General features: G+C 33.3%; 3 protein-coding genes across 4 annotated transcripts; 2 read left to right on the plus strand and 1 right to left on the minus strand.

The window, feature by feature from the left end:
- Positions 1 to 109: 109 nt before the first annotated feature.
- On the minus strand, positions 110 to 2,490 carry LOC122609396 (vicilin Cor a 11.0101). The gene is made up of 6 exons (XM_043782444.1): positions 2,164 to 2,490; positions 1,700 to 2,042; positions 1,425 to 1,600; positions 1,180 to 1,263; positions 763 to 1,074; positions 110 to 659 (listed from the first exon to the last, which is right to left on the minus strand). The coding sequence occupies exons 1-6, from the start codon at positions 2,488 to 2,490 to the stop codon at positions 228 to 230; spliced, it is 1,674 nt and encodes a 557-aa protein (XP_043638379.1). The 3' UTR covers positions 110 to 227.
- Positions 2,491 to 11,964: 9,474 nt separating this feature from the next.
- LOC122609397 (non-specific lipid transfer protein GPI-anchored 5-like) lies at positions 11,965 to 12,730 on the plus strand. The gene is made up of 3 exons (XM_043782445.1): positions 11,965 to 12,280; positions 12,413 to 12,463; positions 12,612 to 12,730. Exons 1-3 carry the CDS (start codon positions 11,965 to 11,967, stop codon positions 12,728 to 12,730), a joined length of 486 nt encoding a protein of 161 aa, XP_043638380.1.
- A 1,621-nt stretch (positions 12,731 to 14,351) lies between these two features.
- On the plus strand, positions 14,352 to 17,666 carry LOC122607361 (F-box/kelch-repeat protein SKIP30-like). 2 transcript variants are annotated; one of them, XM_043780319.1, is made up of 3 exons: positions 14,352 to 14,581; positions 15,201 to 15,309; positions 16,460 to 17,666. In XM_043780319.1, the coding sequence occupies exons 2-3, from the start codon at positions 15,274 to 15,276 to the stop codon at positions 17,507 to 17,509; spliced, it is 1,086 nt and encodes a 361-aa protein (XP_043636254.1). In that variant the 5' UTR covers positions 14,352 to 14,581; positions 15,201 to 15,273; the 3' UTR covers positions 17,510 to 17,666. The 2 variants fall into 2 exon arrangements, with proteins under 2 accessions (XP_043636254.1, XP_043636256.1); XM_043780321.1 differs by lacking the exon at positions 15,201 to 15,309.
- The last annotated feature ends 565 nt before the right edge of the window (positions 17,667 to 18,231 follow it).

Below are 18,231 nucleotides of genomic sequence, written 5' to 3' on the forward strand. Positions count from 1 at the left end.
GTACAGTTGTGGATTCAGGGGAAATTCTGTATTGCCCAACACTTTTCTGTCTGTATTACTGTTTTATTTGCATTTAAACAAAAGATGAACAAAAAATCAAGAGGGCAAATGCGATAAACAAAACAGCGTTTTATTTATATAAACATATATATGTCAGCATAACGATTAACACAGTTTACAAACGTCAAAAGACTCTTAAACAACCGTCACAAACCGCCGCGGATCAGTTAAGCAAAAGCACGACCACGTCTCACTGGACCCTTAAAAAAGAACCTCTGGTTCTGCTTCTGTATCACTTGCCGAACCTCTTTAGCCGGCACGCCAAAAGTTAGATCTATCGCCTCATCCTCCCACTGAGTCATCACATTATTCCTACCAACCAACGGGAACCACTCGTTCACATCCGAATTCATCCCGAAACTCACCACCTCTAAATCCTGGTTATTGGCTTCAATAACAAATGGATGACCTGCCGGTATCACAACCACGGTTCCTTTTCGAAGTTCGGAATTCACTTTCTGATAAGTTGGATTAAACTCGCCACTAGTGCTGGTTTGCTCCGTTAAGTGAGGACATGCCATTTCAAACTGGCCTTGACCGTTTGTGATAACTAACGCTACGGTTGCCTTTGCGTTATATATCGGCCCAACCATCGATCCCTATATATCAAAAAAAGATCTATTAAATACTCGGACAATATAGGAGATTTAAAATGAGACAGATACAGACCAAAAATTTAAAATGAGATGGGGGATACAATACCTGGGATATGTTGAAGAGCGAAAAGGCCACATTCATATCACGAAGTTCGGACAAATCATTGACATCAACCTCGTGTAGATTTCCGTTTTCGTTAGTAACGGATGGTCTCTCCTTATAAATATTGTACGGACCGCCTTGTTTTCGTTGTCCAAACGGCCATAATCGACTTTCATCGGTGTCGCTTAATGATCTGATTTGCTCTTTAGTAGCTCTTTTGAATATCCCTTGTTGTTGTTCTTGTTGTCGTGGTTGTCCTCGTTGTTGTTGTTGTCGTTGTTGCCCAAACAGTTTCTCGATAGAACCTCGGTCAACCTACAAGTTTTTCATTTACTACAATGCTCAATGCCTCAATGACCCAAAATAATCGAGTTTTTAGTGGTTAGTACATGAAATAAATTAGTAGTACTTAGTACTTACATTGAACGCAGCTTCAAGAACTTCGGTACTGAATGCATTGAAGAACGATGATTCTGGCTGGTCTCCTCCCACGCTGAAAAATGCCTGAAATCATACATATGTCACCTAGTTAATATCAACAATTTTGATCTAGGAGGAGTCTGTTTTTAAACTCTGAAAAAATAAGACTGTTTACATTTCAGATCTCTCTATATACCTAATTAATTAGCTCAACCATTCCATGATCATAAAAGTCGCTGAATTACCTGAAGTTCGCCAGGGACGGAAACAGAACGTATAATCTTAGCCAAAACAAGTCTCTCGGTATCGTGTTTATTAATCAAATAAACACTGACTCCCGCGGGAACACGGAAAATATCTCCGCGTTTTATGCTATTGCTTTGCCGAGAATCTTGGTTGATCATACTAATAGTTCCCTCTCCTATAAATCAAATCAAAAACATTAAAAAAAAATACAAAGAGAAAAATCCTATATTATTATACCTAAAAGTTTAAAAAAAATAATTTGACAAAAACGGACCATTTGCGACATAGACAAGACAATCAGCATCCCAATGGTTGGGTATAATAAAAGTTTGAGGCTCGGCTTCGAGAAATGCCACACGGTATTTCTCGATGCCGTTGAAAAGTTCTGATCGATCCGTGAACTTTTGTAGGACTCTCACGTTTCCAAGTTCGGTTTCTAGCTTTGCTGTGAAATGTTGTTCTTGGAAAACATATGGATTGTTTGATTGTTGTTGATGTTGTCGTTGTCCACCGCTCTTTCCTCTCGATGATCCACTTTCACGCCTTTCTTGCTTTTGGAAACGTTCCTCCATGCATTGCTTGAAGCAATAAGGATGTTGTTGTTCACCTTGACTTCCCTATATATAGAAAATTTTATACAAATATATGATATTACTCTCTTGTCCTGATTTGACTTTTAAAATCTAGACTAAAATATTTGTAGTGTTTGTAAATTATAAACTTGTAGTGTCACATTACCTGGCAACTTTGGTGGCAATCTTGTACCATCTTGCTAACATCTACCTCTTCTTGTGCCAAAATGATGTTGTACGAATCATCATCACGGCCACCCTGTCCTTGCTCTCTTTGTTTCTCCCTTTGTTGCTTCTCTTGAAAGTACTTTTCACATTTCTTCTTGCATCCAATTTGCACATCTTGGTCTGAACCCTTAATCTGCTCACACTTTTGCTTACATACACCGATTTCCGGGTCCCTTTTGCTTAAACCAAAACTAACCGTAGCTGAAACAAGAACCAAAGTAACAAACAATAAAAAAACCACACTAGTCTTTCCTTTGACAGCCATTTTAATTTCACTTGTTTTTCACTATACAACCTCACTATGTTGATCTCTATTTATAGATATGCAATCTATATCTCTATGTAGAATATGTGATAGATCATATATGATATGAGGTGGCAAATGAGAAGATGAATTTGTTGCATGCGTGGCTCATGCATTATGACAAGTGTCAATGTGGCTCCATACGTGTAGCATGACAATGCCAGCAAGGACAAGATGGGGAAATAAGATTGTGAGAACTTTTTTAGATAGGGTTTGTCGTTTAGTGTAGATAGCTGGTCCATCAATGTTGCCACGTGAGATGAAGAGGGTGATCACGTGACTGTACGACAAGACTGGTTGCTAAAAGACAAAGATGTATTATATAATGCAGCAAATTGTGTGTTGGAATTTGGGGGTCCGATTTTGTCTTATTTTTTCTTTGGATTACTCTTTTGTTTTCTTTACGTTTTATGATAAGAATCGTAGCAAACTGGTTATAAGCATCTGATTATCAATTTGTGGTCCTTGTGGATGAGTTTTTTTTAGATATATAACATGTTGAGGATAAATAACTCTATATAAACAAGAAAAAACATAAGACGGCCGGTTTTTTTTAAATGGTTTTAAAAAATATGTCTAATATATAGTAACATATTAGTTTTTTAACCCGCACGTTGTTGTGGGATACGCTTTTACACGACAATATTTTAGACCCGGATTTATGTCAAATATTTAAACCGAAATTTAAAAAAGACAACTAAACATATAACAATAACAATAAAAAAATGTAAAAAAATAATAATAAGATATATAAAAATATAAACAATAACTATATTAATCTTTTAAATGTTATATGAATGTATTATATATAAAAAGACGGATAAAATGTTTAAAGGTAGAACCGTAACTGTGTAAAAGTTGTTTGATAAAAACATGAGAACCCAAAGTTAAGGGTCAAGAAAATGAAACGAAAACTTTGATGTGGGACAAAAGTTAAAAGATAGAAACCTTAGGGAGAAATGAAAATTGGTAAATATTATTATGCATTATATGAACGCTTTAAATATTACATGAACGTAAGACGTAAAGATGATAAAACTTATTATATATTAAAAACGTTAGATATATAAAAAAAACGGATAAAAGTTAAAAGTAAAACCATAATCGTGTGAAAGTTCCTTGGTAAAAACATAAGAACCAAAAAGTTAAGTGTCAATAAAATAAAAATGAAAATTTGATTTGGGATAAAGTGAAAATATAGAAACTTTAGGGGGTCAAATTGAGAACTGGTAAAAATTATTATGTACTATAGAAACTTGTATATTTCATGCATAAAGAACTTGTACATTTACATAGGCTTTTAGAAATATATTAAAAACATTAGATATATAAAAAGGCGGATGAAAATTAAAAGTAAAACCGTACTGTATGAAAGTTGTTTGATAAAACATAAAAACTCAAAAGTTAAGTGTCAAGAAAATACAAAAGAAAACTTTGATGTAGAACAAAAGTGAAAAAATAGAAACTTTAAGGGGTTAAAATGTAAAGTTGGAAAAAATTATTAGTTTTTAGTAATATATTTTAAAAAATTAGATATATAAAAAGACGGATGAAAATTAAAGTAAAACCGTACTGTGTGAAAGTTGTTTGATAAAAATATGAGAATCCAAAATTTAGTATCAAGAAAATACAAACGAAAACTTCAATGTGGGAGAAAAGTTAAAAGATAGAAAGTTTGAGGCGTTAAAATGAAAGGATGGTAAAAAAAATATTATGTATTATAAGAACTTGTACATTCTATACATAAAATACTTGTATATTCACATCAGTTTTTAATATATTATAAATATTTTATGAATTCTTTTTACTTTTTATTAAAATCACTAAACATGTCACATGTGTTGATAGTTAGGCTAATTTTTTTATCTTATATATCCCTATTCGTTGCATTCATAATTGAAATTCGGTCCAACATTTGAGACAAGTCATTTGGAATTCGAGTTGTAACAAGCTTTCATTAGTCATTAGTAAAATCACGGAGTCCGAATTTGGGTCAGATGGTTTCAATTTCAAACGAGCAGTTGATACGTTAATTCTACGGTAAAATGGATTCATTCCTGTTGGTAAAGAATTTTCTTGCAAGATGTACACCAAATAAAAATGTTAATCTTGTTATGGACAAATGGGTTCCATCTAGTGCACGGTAGGGATGAGCAGGGGTCGAAACCCGGCCCGATCCGCGACCCGCAAGAGCATGAAAACGTGACCCATGACCCGGCCCGTGAAGGTTCGGGTCAGGTTCGGGCAGGTCACGGCTTTCCTTCACACTTTTTCGGTTTTTCCCTTCACTCGACCCTGCCCGGCTCGACCCATCCAACCAATGACCCGCGAAAACACCAAAAAGCTTGACCCATAACCCCGCCTGTTAGGGCTTCGGCCGGTCGGTTCGGGCCGGTTCTGGGTCGAACGCGAATCAACAGTGTTTTGCTCATCCCTATTGCACGGAAATGATCCAAATAATATTACTCTATTAATGAAATGTCTCAACTTCTAATCTCAAATTGGTTTACTTCATCCAATTCCAATTTTAACTGTCATTGTTTTTTGGATAATAACTACACATTAACTAGAAAGGTATCTCTACGATGTGATGTGACGACGGATTAGTGGTGATAGTGGTGATGGTGGTGACAGCGACGAGTAATGTAGGTTATTAATGTAAATGGGTAATGTAGTTATTAATGAATTAAAAGTAAATGTAAATTGATTTTATTAAAAGTATTATAGATATTTTAAGTAAACATTATAGGTATTTCAAATGAAATGTTTAAAATACCGAATAAACGAGAGAAACATTTTAAAGCTATAAGTTATGTACTACGTAGTTGATAAAAAGCAAAGGAACAAATATTTTAATATAGATAATGTTAGTGGATTTTAAATATCTAACAGACTGACACATGAACTAATCTAGTTAAACCAACAGGGTCACTCAATGGAATCCAAACTAGCCATGACCACCCAAGAATCCAGTGTTAAACAGTTGGTATAATCGATAAGTATATTTTAAAAAAAAGGGTTTGTTAAATACGGCCCTTAGAGCTGTGTTTAAGGTGCATAAATTGTTTGTACATTTACCATAAAAATCAGAAGGCGGACTTTTAATATAGAAGTACAAGTTTTTTTTATGCACGTTAAATGCTGCCCTTAAAAAAATTAGGGTTGGTATTTAGTATTTCCTTTTAAAAAATATGTATTATCAAGGTCTAACAAAAACCAAGTAAAAAAGACATCTTTCGTTGGGGCTTTTTGATAATGGCCTCCCTGGAAGACATGGGCCGGTTTTGATCTTCATTTGAGTGAAAGAGGTTAGAAACCTCTTCATTTTGATCGGTGTCTAGATCCATTTTTAGGCCATAAGTGACCTTAATTATATGGGTGTGTGCGCCTTCGTTCAATTTTTCTATGCATCACGTGTCATTATATAGTTTTTTTTTGTTGTTCCAAAAAAAATAAATAAATCATATCGTCCTTTTTTTTTTTTTTTATTGCTTTGGACTTAAAAACTCTACGGCGGCAGATTCTAAATTAGATTGAGATCTTCTAGGAAACAAATGATCATATATGTTTAAGAAAAATGTAACCAACATATGTGACACTTGTAGGCTCGTAGTTTGGATCTACAAGAGAATGTGCGAGGGATCTATAATAACTTAAACAGATTATTAGAAATTAATAACGCAAATAACGAAAAAACAATTGGATTTAAAACTTAATAGTGTACAATAATTAACAGCTGAAGAAACATAACGAAGAATAATAAGATAATAATAAAAAGCTTATTCCACAATAACAAAAATAATACGAGTATATCTATGTAGTCGTCGATCTAGAACATGTACGTTTAAGGTCCAAATCATCTACTCAAACGTCTAGCTGCAAACATGAATAAGAAAAAAAAAAGAATTTAAATAAATGTAGTAGTATTATGTTATTGTAAAAACCTTTTGACAAAGAGAAAATAACTTGATACACTATATATATATATATATATATATATATCAACATATGATTTATTGATTGATATATGGCACCAAGTAACCACACCATTATTAGATTTTGCCATGTATAACTAACAAAATTGCTAGATATGTCGTGAGATTGTGTCGAGCTATGTGATTTCTCAAATAGCGATGCAAATTGTGTTATAACCGAAGACGTACATTCTCGTCAAAGATGAACAAGAACTACAATCAGTTTTTCCATGTCACAATGAGATTTGCTAAATCGTGTTGCAATTTGGGCAAATAGGATCACAATTGTGTCCATTATTAATGGCGGATAGTCAAAATCGTATGACTCAACAATCCAAAACATATCTTGCTATCTTGTTGGGTAGATGGCAAAAATCAAAAAACAATTTTTCAAAAAAAACTTACTCGTATTTGTTATTGAACGTTTTAAACTTTTATTTAAGTTATTTTAATTATTACGAACCTACGGGTCCCATGACACATTCTTTCTCGCACTTCAACGTGCAAAAAGAACCAGCATTGCCTTCGTCCACACACGTCTTCTCACAATCGGCAAAACATTTTTCTTTGTCTTGGGCATAGCTGACATGTGCTACGGCCAACATTACAATGCTCATGAGAAACAATGCAACAACTTTCGTAGATGCCATTGATCGAAAACTATTTCAAAGTCTTGTGTTTTAATAAGGTACGTGATAAATTCAAGGAGATGGTGTGTGAATCGGTATTTATACAATTGTCCAATTGGAATCTTGTGATAGCCCTAAAATCGTGGGAGATTTAATGGTTTTGTTAGAACTTAAATTGTGATCTTAAATAAAACAAACGACAGATATCTAAGCGATATTTTAGATATTTGTGTACCAGAACATAAAACATGAGGACGTACGTTACTAACCTATTAATGATTTTTCGTAACATGGTAAGAAGGGGTATCTTCGCTCCTATACAAGCATGTCAACCAAAAATTATAGGAGCATGGGTAATTAAAATTTCAAAGTCATATTTGTGTAATGATTAAATGTATATCAACACAATTGATGAATTAAAGAATTGTAATGATGCATAACAAGTATAGACTATGGCTTCGACTTTCATGAGTTACAAGTCTATAGTTTTTTTTCTGAATCACCTGTAACGGCTTAAGGTCTACATTTCGTAGTCTAGAGTATGTGCAGAGTTTCACCATTATACGATAAGGTATTCCCTAATGTCGAATACCGACTAATTGTTTTAAAAAAACAAAGTATAGACTATAAAAGAGTTTTCACTTAGGAGGCGCAGTATTTAATTAATTACTACTATTGGTACTTAAAACAGTGTTATTTTCTATTCTTTATTTTGAATCTAACTTATTGCAAATGACTAAATGTTACTTTTTACCTTTTACCCTTTCAGTAATATTATTAATTGGGATGGACCATAGTCTTTTCCAATGACTACATATTAGGGGGAGCAAAAACCGAATCGGAAAACCAAAAACCGAAAAAAACCGACAAAACCAAACCCAAAAAACCAAAAACCGAACGAAATCCATTGGTTTGGTTTTTTTTTCTAAAAACCGAAGGGATCGGTTCGGGTTTCGGTTTCATATGCCAAAAAACCGATCAAAAACCGAACCGAACCGAATCAATTATATATTAATTATTTATCTTTATATCATATTACATTTATATTTATTACTTATAATTTGTAAATATGTTAATATATTTAAACTTTTTGTCTTTTTAGTATACAAATCTATATAAATTGTATGTTTTAGATGAAAACGTACAAGAAAATCAATTCGTTTTATAAAAGTTATATCAATTTTAACACCTACAAAATATAATTAGTCGATAAAAAACATCTTTATATTTTAATTTCTATATCATAATTTTTTTGTTAACAACTAAAAATTAAATTTATAATATAATAAACAAAAAAGTTTTAAAAAAAAATTTATAATAAAAACCGAACAAAAACTGAAACCGATCCAATCCGAAACAAAAAAACTAACAAACCGAACCGAACAAAAACCGAATTCAATGAATTGGGTTTTCTAAAAACCAAATGGATCGATTATGGTTTCGATTTTAATCAAAAACCGAATCAAACCGATCTATACTCACCCCTACTACATATATACATTTACACGCTAGAAGAGTAGAACACTAACATAAAAGATTTTCAAAGTGGGCCTTGACCCATCCAAGTCTTAACATGCCATCGTCACTATATTCAATGTTTCAAGACATGTAATTAAATAAAACTAGTTTTTTTTTTTCTTTCAGACGTCGACCTAAAACACGTTACGTAACATCTACACATGTGACAAAAGTTATATAAAATGAAACTTGCGTGACAAAAGTTAAAAAGTGAAAAGTTATGTGCTAAAAAATAAAGAAAATGAAACTTTGGTGACTGAAGCTGAAAATTTTAAAGTTATGTGATAAAAAGTTAAGAATATGAAACTTTATTATAAAAGGGGAAAAAATCTAAAAGTTATGTGGTCAAAAGTAAGGAAAATGAAATTTTATTGACAAAAGTTACAAAATTGAAAGTTATGTCGCGAAAACTCAAAATTATATGGGAAAAAGTTAAATAAAATGAAATTTTGGTGACTAAACTTGAAATACTTAAAGCTATATGGTAAAAGGTTAAGAAAAAGAAACTTCGTTGACAAAAGTTATAACTCTAAAAGTTACGTGGTAAAAAGTAAAGAAAATGAATCATTCGTGCCGATCAAAGTTATGTCCAAAAACAAAGTAAAATGAACTTTTCGTGACAATAGTTAAAAAACCGAAAGTTATGTGGTAAAAATTAACAAAACTTATGTGGTAAAAAGTATGTGAACGAAATTTTCGTGGCAAAAGTTAGAAAAATAAATTTATAAAAGCTAGGTAAATAAAACAAAACTTTCATGCAAAAAATATAATAAACGAAAGTGATGTGGCAAAAAATAAAAGGACGAAAACTTTAGTAAATTTATGAGATAAAAAGTAAGGAAAATGAAACTTTCATGATAAAAGTTAAAAAAAAAATTTGATTAAAAAACAAATTAAAAAAAAAAAGAAATTCAAGCAAGCAAGCTTATATTTTGAATATTGAAATCTTATCTTAATCACGGTTTTTTTTTTGCGGTAAATTTGAAACACTATCCTCACTACACAATAATGTCATTACATCAATTCAAGAGGAAACCTAATAAATATGGAGAAAAAAAAACCGTATGGGGGCTTCGAATCTTATAATCACTGCCGGCTTAACAATGTTTAAGGATTAGGCATGGGCCTAAGACCCACAAAATACAAAGGCCCCCATTTTTTATATTTTTGGCTTAATGTTTTAATTAGACTTTAAACTTGTAAGCTAGATATTATTGTTTAATAGACTACAATTCACAACAAACTGCGAACTTGCGGCGGCACCATCACGTCGACATGTTTACCACCACCAGTGGCGACCGTGCGACTAGGTTCACTGCTCCCCTTTTGTGATTCTTTTTTTTATTATTGTTATTAATGCTAAGTAATTTGTAAATCTAATTTTATTGATTTAAAAAAAAAATTTGTATGTTAGTGAGCTAGACCCCCAAAATTGATCTTGTTTAAGGCCTCGAAAAAGCTTAAACCGACACTGCTTATAATCACTAGATTTTATCCCACCATCAAGATATTACTATTAAGCCATTAATCACTTCTTAGATGGTTATCTAGAAAGGTTCAAACCTATCTTTATATGTATCATGACGTCTAACCAACAAATCACTTTGATGATTTTTAAAGTATAGAAGGTAAATTGATCATATCAAAAACAGATTTTCTACAATATTAAAAATATAATTTGCAATCCTCATGATCCAAGCTTTGAAAAATATCTAGGAATAATGTCTTTATATTGTGTCTAAACATGAATTTGTAACTGTAAATGTACCTTTTTCGTCTCTAACGCATTATTAGTTAACTTTTATTTTTAATACAATTTGCGGTAAAAAGAAAACTTTAATATATAGAAATTAGTAAGTCTTTTTTTTTTTGAAAAGTAAGGATTATATTTCACAACCTCCACAACAGTGGCAGGCAAAACCTATACAAATTTACACAAAACTGAAATTACACCATTCTTCTCATTTCAATTTCTTATACTTTGTTCTATTACAATACCATAGAAATCCTAAAGTCTTGATGTCTTGAATTATCTTTTCTGGATAAACTTTAACCTTGGAGAACCACTATTTGTTTCTAACCTTCTAAATGCACCAACAAGCCAAAAAAATTATTCCTTTTACAATCTTCCTACTTTGTCTTCCCAAACCCAAGTGATTGTGAATTTCAACCAAGTCTTATCATTTCTGTTATAATTATAGATTATGGTGTTAAATTGTAATATTCTAAGTGTAATAGGGGTATTAGTGAAAATAGGTTAACTGTATAAATACCCTTTCCCTCCTCATTTGCAATTAACACTTTCACACTTTCACATAGTAAAATCTACTTTTATCTTTTTTCCAATATCCAAACATAGTGAAGGGATCAAGTGAGAACCAACATATATGGTGAGAACCGTGATAACCATTGAAAAATCATCTCTAAGGGCTTTGCCCTTAGAATTAAGGGCCCCGCCTGTACTGTAACAACCGTCACCACCTTTTGGATCGCCGCCCATCAAATCCATACCATTCTCATATGCGTCCAGTGACAACCCCTTTAGAATGGATGTAGGGCAACGCTCCTACCGTATCCATACGTTTTCTTAACACGTAACCCATAAGATTTTTTACAAAAATTTTATTATATTTTATTTATTTTTTTTTTTAAATGAGTCTTTGTTAAAAGAAAATAAAAATAAAAAAAGGTTCAAAAAGTGAAAAATAAAAATTAAAAAAAATAGAAACCACACAAAAAAGAAGTAAGAGAGAAGAAAACTAGTGATTCTCACGGTTCTCTCTCTATTTGTGGTTCTCACGTCACCCTACCCGTATCATACTTTACAAGATCAAATCCATATTAAATCATATTAACAAACTCAAATCTATCTTTTTCAATTTCTATATATTTAACGTCCTCGTACCAAAGTCTTACCCTTATAGTTGACATGTAGTTTATAAGACTAGCTATTTAATGTTTCTTTACAATATTAAAACTCGGCGTACAGCCGGAAACAATTAATGTCGGCTTATATCTAAAAACAAATATTATCTGGTTGCACCTCGCCTACATTTTCGAAATAACTATATTTATTATTTCTAATCTTATCTATAAAACAATTGTTTATCATTTTAGATTACATTACAAATTAACATGAATTGCTAAGCTACACTTATTTAATTAACAATACTACTCGCAAAAATTAGGTTACCAAAGTCTCTCATATACGTAATCTTTTTTAATTTTCAATTTTACCAATTCATATTATAAATTCACTTGCAAAACTCTTTGAATCCAGTGCATCAGTATAAGCTAAATACCTTTATAAGAAAATGGTTCCAAGTCGATTTAAGGTATTTGGTCTAGTACTGGTCGCGCTATGGAGCGTTGCCATGGCTCAATCGGGGTGTACCACCGCACTAGTGAGCTTGAGCCCATGTCTTAGCTATGTCTCAGGGAACACATCAACCCCGTCATCTACTTGTTGCTCACAACTAGCCATTGTGGTTCAGTCACAACCACGGTGTCTTTGTGTGTTCACAGGCGATGGTAGTGGTGCACCGCCGGGTTTGAACATCAACCAAACTTTAGCTATGGCACTGCCTAGTGCTTGTAATATCCAGACTCCCCCTGTTAGCCGATGTACCGGTATGTAAATTAATTAGTCTATGCTCGCTTTTTAGACCTTTTTACTCAACACCAATTTATTTTTTAACTATATATACAATATATATTGAAACATTGAAGATTTTGTTTACAAACTTGAAATATTTGTACCAGAGGGGGCTAACGGGCCAACAGCTTCATCGCCATCAGAAACGCCATCTTCAGGTAAACGTATAATTTGAGAAATCGTTTGTGTTATCTTTCCAATGTCATATGTTATCATTTTTGGCTCATAAAGACACTTATTCACGACGTACTTTTGTGTACTTAGTTTCTTATGGTTTTGAGGCATGAACATTGTTATTGCATGCAGGAAGCGGTTCAAAGAGCACACCGGGCACATCCAATGCAACTCCAAAAAGTCAACCAATTTATATCACTTTTGTTTTGCTTTTCGTATCTACGATATTATCTCTCTATATGGCTACTTAATTTCTCTACATATTCATATCATTATGTGTTAATGGTATGTCACTATTTGGTGTGGTGTGTACTTGTAGTACCTTGATTATTACTCGTATCAATATAAACTTGTGAGTCACTATATTATTATATTTGAAAAGTAATCCAAGGGGTCAACTATATCGTTCTATGTATATTGCTACACGAAAATCTTATTATCAAATGAAAAATGATTAACCTCTAAATATATTTTTTTTTAAATTCTTGTAACAAAATGATCATGAAATATATATCAAAATATAGAAGACACAAATACAATTTGGTTTAAAGAAAAAGTCGACAAACATAATGAACCTAAAATGTTAATCTGTATATCATATTAGTTGGCCTATATGACATAAAAAAAAAGGCTCCTAAAAAGGCTAAGGTTAGCTGATGAATCCTTCTGAATCAAGGGAGATGGATAACGGCTCGGTCTTGGCGTCATGAACCGAGAATCGGTCATGAGCTTCATCAACTAATGGAGCTCAACGAACTAGTGTCTAACCTTAATTCGCCTCACTTGTTCGCTGAATACTTAGCAATTAATTTAGCATTGGATAATTCTGTTGCCAACTCAATGAGGAATAAGCACGTAATTGAGATAACTAGCTTATTCCGGAAACAACATCTCTAGCTAGCTTGTACCCCGAAATGGAACTCCCTTGTCCCGATAAAGGTTAAAATTCTCTCTTTGCATCCGCCTTGTCCTCCAAAGGTTACCTACTAAGCAAAATTTGGATGATAGAAACATCGATCTTCATTCTACTAGATGTCCGGTTTGTGACATCAATGATATAAACACCGAAACACATTTGTTCATCTTTACCCACTGTTCGGTTTCCATAAACACTTGGAATGACCTATCTTAACAACAATGACCACATTAACAGTACCACCCAATCCATACATAAACGGAATATGAGAAAGGTCAGATGTAGATAATCTTGTCTCTTTACCCAAAAGAAAATGACCTAACTCATGATGGGGATTTTTAGGATCATGGACTTCACCACCATTCATGGTTGATTTGATTACACTCATAGTCATAGCTATTTTAAACGACGACGAAAAGAAGATTCTTGATGCAGTTGTGAGGACAATCATTTAGGTAATTCGGAAACATCATAATGAGACGATCTTCGATCTCCTCGAGCATCAGACCGACAATAAACTTTCCCCGGACTTCAATTCCCCTTCCCATGACATAAGACTTTTATTAGATCTCAAACACACATAATAGGAATTGTAGTACTAGACTAACATGGCTAGAGTGGCTTTGTAACCCATTGTGTTACATTTCTATTTTTGTTTACGTGTACATTTTACTAGCATTTTGCTAAATGTTGAATAAATTATGATGTTTAAAAACAAAAAAGAAAAGAAAAATTGCTAAATAATACTCTTCTATATTAAAAATCTTTTTATTTTTCCTGTGGTTGCTTTATATTCTATGTTCAAATTCGAAATGAAACAAAATGATTTTTGGAATAATAATTATCCCCAAAAAACATCTTTTATGGAATATACTTTTGGATTTTTAGCCTTATTAAAGTCCTCAAGATATTAAAGACAACAATATTTTACATTTCACACGCAAGGACAAGGTCTCTTCTCAAAAACATGATGTTGGAATGAAATCCACTGCAGTTTGCGTTTCCGTACCCATTACCCCTTCTCTCTTTTTCTTCTTCATCTTAAAATATATATAAAAATAAAATTAAATAAAATAAAAAATTACCGACAAAATTAATTCTAGCCCTCTTCTTTCACACCCACTTTCTTTCATTTTCTTTGAATAATTTCTGAAGAACTCTACATCGAATCTTGAATTTTTGTAAGGTAAATTTTGCATCTTTTTTTATTTTAATTATTATTGATTAATTGTTAGTTGTTTGACCAAGATTTGTTGATTCTTGAAGACCCAATTGCTCAAGTTATCATTTTGATTCAATCTGGAACATGGGTTTTTTTTTATTATTATTTTGATTTTAAATATCTTAGATTTTTGTTAATTCATTTTGTTGGAATTTTTGTTGGATTGTTGTGGATTTTCGAAATCTTGATAGCTTGTATGAGATATTGTGTAATGTGGACTTATGGATATAGATATAATTAGAAATATGTAAGTCTGGTAGTTGGAACTTTACTTAGTGTGATTTGATGATAGTTTTGTGAATTACAACAACATTACACAATCTTGAAATGCGCGGGATTTGGGGGAGGTGAGATGTATACAGTCTTGCCCCTACTCGAGTGTAGAGATTCTACTTCTAGAATTTTGTGAATTAGGTTGTGCATTGTTGTTGTAATGTTGTTCATTGAGAGTTTTTGGTTTAATAGTCTTTAACTTTTGTAAGAATGCAACTTTTGGTTAACTTGTTTTTACCTTATTGAATTTCCACACATTACAAAAAGTGCTCTTTATGTTGTAAGTTTCTGATGAAGTGGTCTGTTCTAGATGATCTGGGAGTAATGAACTCGAATCGAGTATCAAACTTATATGGAGTTATGTGTTCGGTGGGGGGTTGCTAATGGTAGATTTCAAACATTGGTCCGCCTACGTTTGGGTGAGAATTCATTGAATTATATTGTAATTAGTATAAATATTGTAATGGGGTTTTTAAGTGTGAGTACTTGAAAGGGTTTTTTCTTTGCCTTATTGGTTTCCTATCCTTTTATAATTTTCCAAAACTATTGTTTTTTTTGTGTTCAGAACTCTTGCTTTCTCTGATTTGGAGTTGTACTTATGTAGTTTGTGTAAAATCTTGGGCCAAATGACTGGCCTTTATTAATAAAGGGTGTTTTGATATTTGTTATCCAATGTGATTGACGATTGTCATCTCTTATGGTGGGTGGTTGCTAATAAAGAGGTATAGTCTATGCATTTTCAAAGTTATTGTAAGTTGAAAAGTTGGATGATCAATTATTTAAAGTCAGGAACAATATGGTGATTTTTTCATTAATCTCAATAGCTAGTGTTCTTATGACTACTCCTTTCCACTTTCTAGTTGAGTTTGACCTTAAATAATCAAATTAGTATTCAAGTGGACACATCTGAGCAAACCCTGACTTAACATCAACATGACTTTCATATGTGGCTTCCTGTTTATGAAAAGTGGATTGTTTTTCTCTACGTATGTTGTACTTATTAGCTTGAAGGAGGTATATAAAGCATAACTCCGAGTGTCTTAGGCACTTGCATTTGAGAAAAAAATGCTTAGGTCTCAAGACAGTCAAATTTGGAGAAACAGCTAGAGAGAGAGTAGCAGCATTCGAATTCTTCAGGTCTTAATAATCCACTTTGAGACCGCACATTCTGATTATCTGAATCCTGATTCTTGAAAGTGTAATAGTTCTGAAAATCACAGTTATCTGAATTAAAATTCTTTAAGTCGTGCTAATAATTCAAAAATGCACATCTTAGTTATCTGATTATATATCTATAAGTTGTGATGGTGCCTCAAATTCTTACATGATCCGAGTTTCTCAATATGGCATGGAAAAGAACTTAAAGAAGGCTCCAGTTAGCGAGAAAACTCTCTCTAATTTGATTAACATGGTGAAATTCTTAAATGAAAGCAGCTATGAGCATGAGTACATGACATATATCATTTGTTTTTTGATCTTTTTCTGAACTTACACAGTGTCCGTTTATAGTTACAATTGGTACGTCTAATTGTATAATTGAAGAGTGTATGTCTTTGCTATTCTTTGCAGGCTGTTGCAGTAATGCCGGTCCTCATTGAAGGTCTCCCGGATGCTGTTGCCATCAGATGTCTAGCTCGAGTCCCATTCTACCTTTTTCCAAAACTAGAAACCATTTGTCAGTCCTGGCGGGATGCAGTTCAGAGCACCGAGTTCTATAAAGCTCGTGAAGAAGTCAAGGCAACTGAAAATCTTTTATGTGTATGTGCTTTTGACCCGGAAAACGTGTGGCAGCTCTATGACCCAAACCGAGACATTTGGATCACTCTCCCAGTACTTCCTTCAAAAGTTAAAAATTTGGCAAATTTTGGGGTTGTTTCAACTGCAGGTAAATTGTTTGTTTTAGGTGGTGGTAGTGATGCAGTTGACCCGTTGACTGGGGATCAAGATGGCTGCTTTCCAACAAATGAAGTGTGGTCATATGATCCAATCATCCGCCAATGGGCCCAAAGGGCTCCTATGATAGTTCCCCGGATTATGTTTGCATGTTGCGTGTTGGATGGGAAGATACTGGTTGCAGGAGGCTTCACAACATCCTGGCAATCGATCTCGAAAGCAGAAATTTATGATCCCGAGAAGGATGTTTGGGTTTCGATTCCCGATCTTCAGCGCACTCATCGCTCAGCGTGTTCTGGGTTAGTAATAGGGGGTGAGGTGCATGTGGTGCACAAGGGTTTGACTACGGTCCAGGTGTTGAAGAACACAAAGGAGGGGTGGAAGGCTTACGAGCATTCGTGGGTTCAGGGCCTGATGACCGTTGTTAATGGTTCGTTATACGTGATGAGCCATGGACAAATATTCAAACAAGAGAATGGTTCAAGGAAAGTGGTCACTACAGCTTCCGAATTCAAGAAAAGAATCGGGTTTGCTATGATAGGCTTGAGGGATGATATCTATGTGATCGGAGGTGTCATCGGGCCTGATGGTTGGAATTGGGATATCAAAAGGATGTCGGATGTTGATGTTTTGACACTTGGCAGTGAGAGACCCATCTGGCAGAAAGCAGCTTCGATGACTCAGTGTAGGGGAACGATTTTCGGGTGTGCTGAGCTGAGGATTTAGATGTTTTCAGGTTCCTGTTGTCTTTTTATCTTTTTATACTAATGTTGAAGGTTCTAATTCTCGAAAACCATAGTATCGTATTTTACTTGTTTAATGGTGTATACAGTATATTTTCGTTGATCAATCTATCTATTCGAATCTATAATAAGTTAAATAATATGATGTTCTTGTCGATTCACAAGAAAAATGGCATCTGTTTACATTTATCGAGCCCAACTTCTACTATTTGCAGTCTTTTTAAACCTAACCAGATGTGTAAATAATTGTTGCTGCATTAGATAGCCCAAGATATCATAGTTTGTCATTTTGAGGACCAAGATAGTAAGTTATCTCCTAAAAACACACCATAACAAATGGCTAATTGACTGGTTCCTGAACAGTAACTTCATTTTTGTCATACGATTCAATTCGTGGTGTCGTTTTTGCTTCATCTATTAAACTAATTGGGTATTTGGTTCATGTTTATATACATTAGTCGGCATTTTGTTTTTAGCAGAAAACTTGAAAACATATACATTTTCAGTTGAAACTTTGACTTTGTTGGCGCATCAAAAGTCAAACCCAAAACAGAACGTCTCTTAAAATATCAACAAAAGAAAATGGTTATCAATTAAAATACGTTCAAATGGAGTTATGTGGCAGAATTATGAGATATATTACTACGGAGAACGGAGTAATCTACTAACAAAAACTATAATTTACCGACAATTTAAACAAAAAAG

This window comes from Erigeron canadensis, chromosome 7 (assembly GCF_010389155.1).
Source record: "Erigeron canadensis isolate Cc75 chromosome 7, C_canadensis_v1, whole genome shotgun sequence".
Classification (NCBI taxonomy): Eukaryota; Viridiplantae; Streptophyta; class Magnoliopsida; order Asterales; family Asteraceae; genus Erigeron; species Erigeron canadensis.

Excerpts from the sequence above, each read along its gene's own strand:
- LOC122609396 (XM_043782444.1), bottom strand. The coding sequence starts at position 2,490 with ATGGCTGTCAAAGGAAAGACTAGTGTGGTTTTTTTATTGTTTGTTACT. Across the intron at positions 2,043-2,163 it reads ATTGCCACCAAAGTTGCCAG|GGAAGTCAAGGTGAACAACA; the intron begins GTAATGTGACAC and ends TTCTATATATAG. Across the intron at positions 1,075-1,179 it reads TTCTTGAAGCTGCGTTCAAT|GTTGACCGAGGTTCTATCGA; the intron begins GTAAGTACTAAG and ends AAAAACTTGTAG.
- LOC122609397 (XM_043782445.1), top strand. The coding sequence starts at position 11,965 with ATGGTTCCAAGTCGATTTAAGGTATTTGGTCTAGTACTGGTCGCGCTA. Across the intron at positions 12,281-12,412 it reads CCCTGTTAGCCGATGTACCG|AGGGGGCTAACGGGCCAACA; the intron begins GTATGTAAATTA and ends TATTTGTACCAG. Across the intron at positions 12,464-12,611 it reads ATCAGAAACGCCATCTTCAG|GAAGCGGTTCAAAGAGCACA; the intron begins GTAAACGTATAA and ends TATTGCATGCAG.
- LOC122607361 (XM_043780319.1), top strand. The coding sequence starts at position 15,274 with ATGGTAGATTTCAAACATTGGTCCGCCTACGTTTGG. Across the intron at positions 15,310-16,459 it reads ATTGGTCCGCCTACGTTTGG|GCTGTTGCAGTAATGCCGGT; the intron begins GTGAGAATTCAT and ends TATTCTTTGCAG.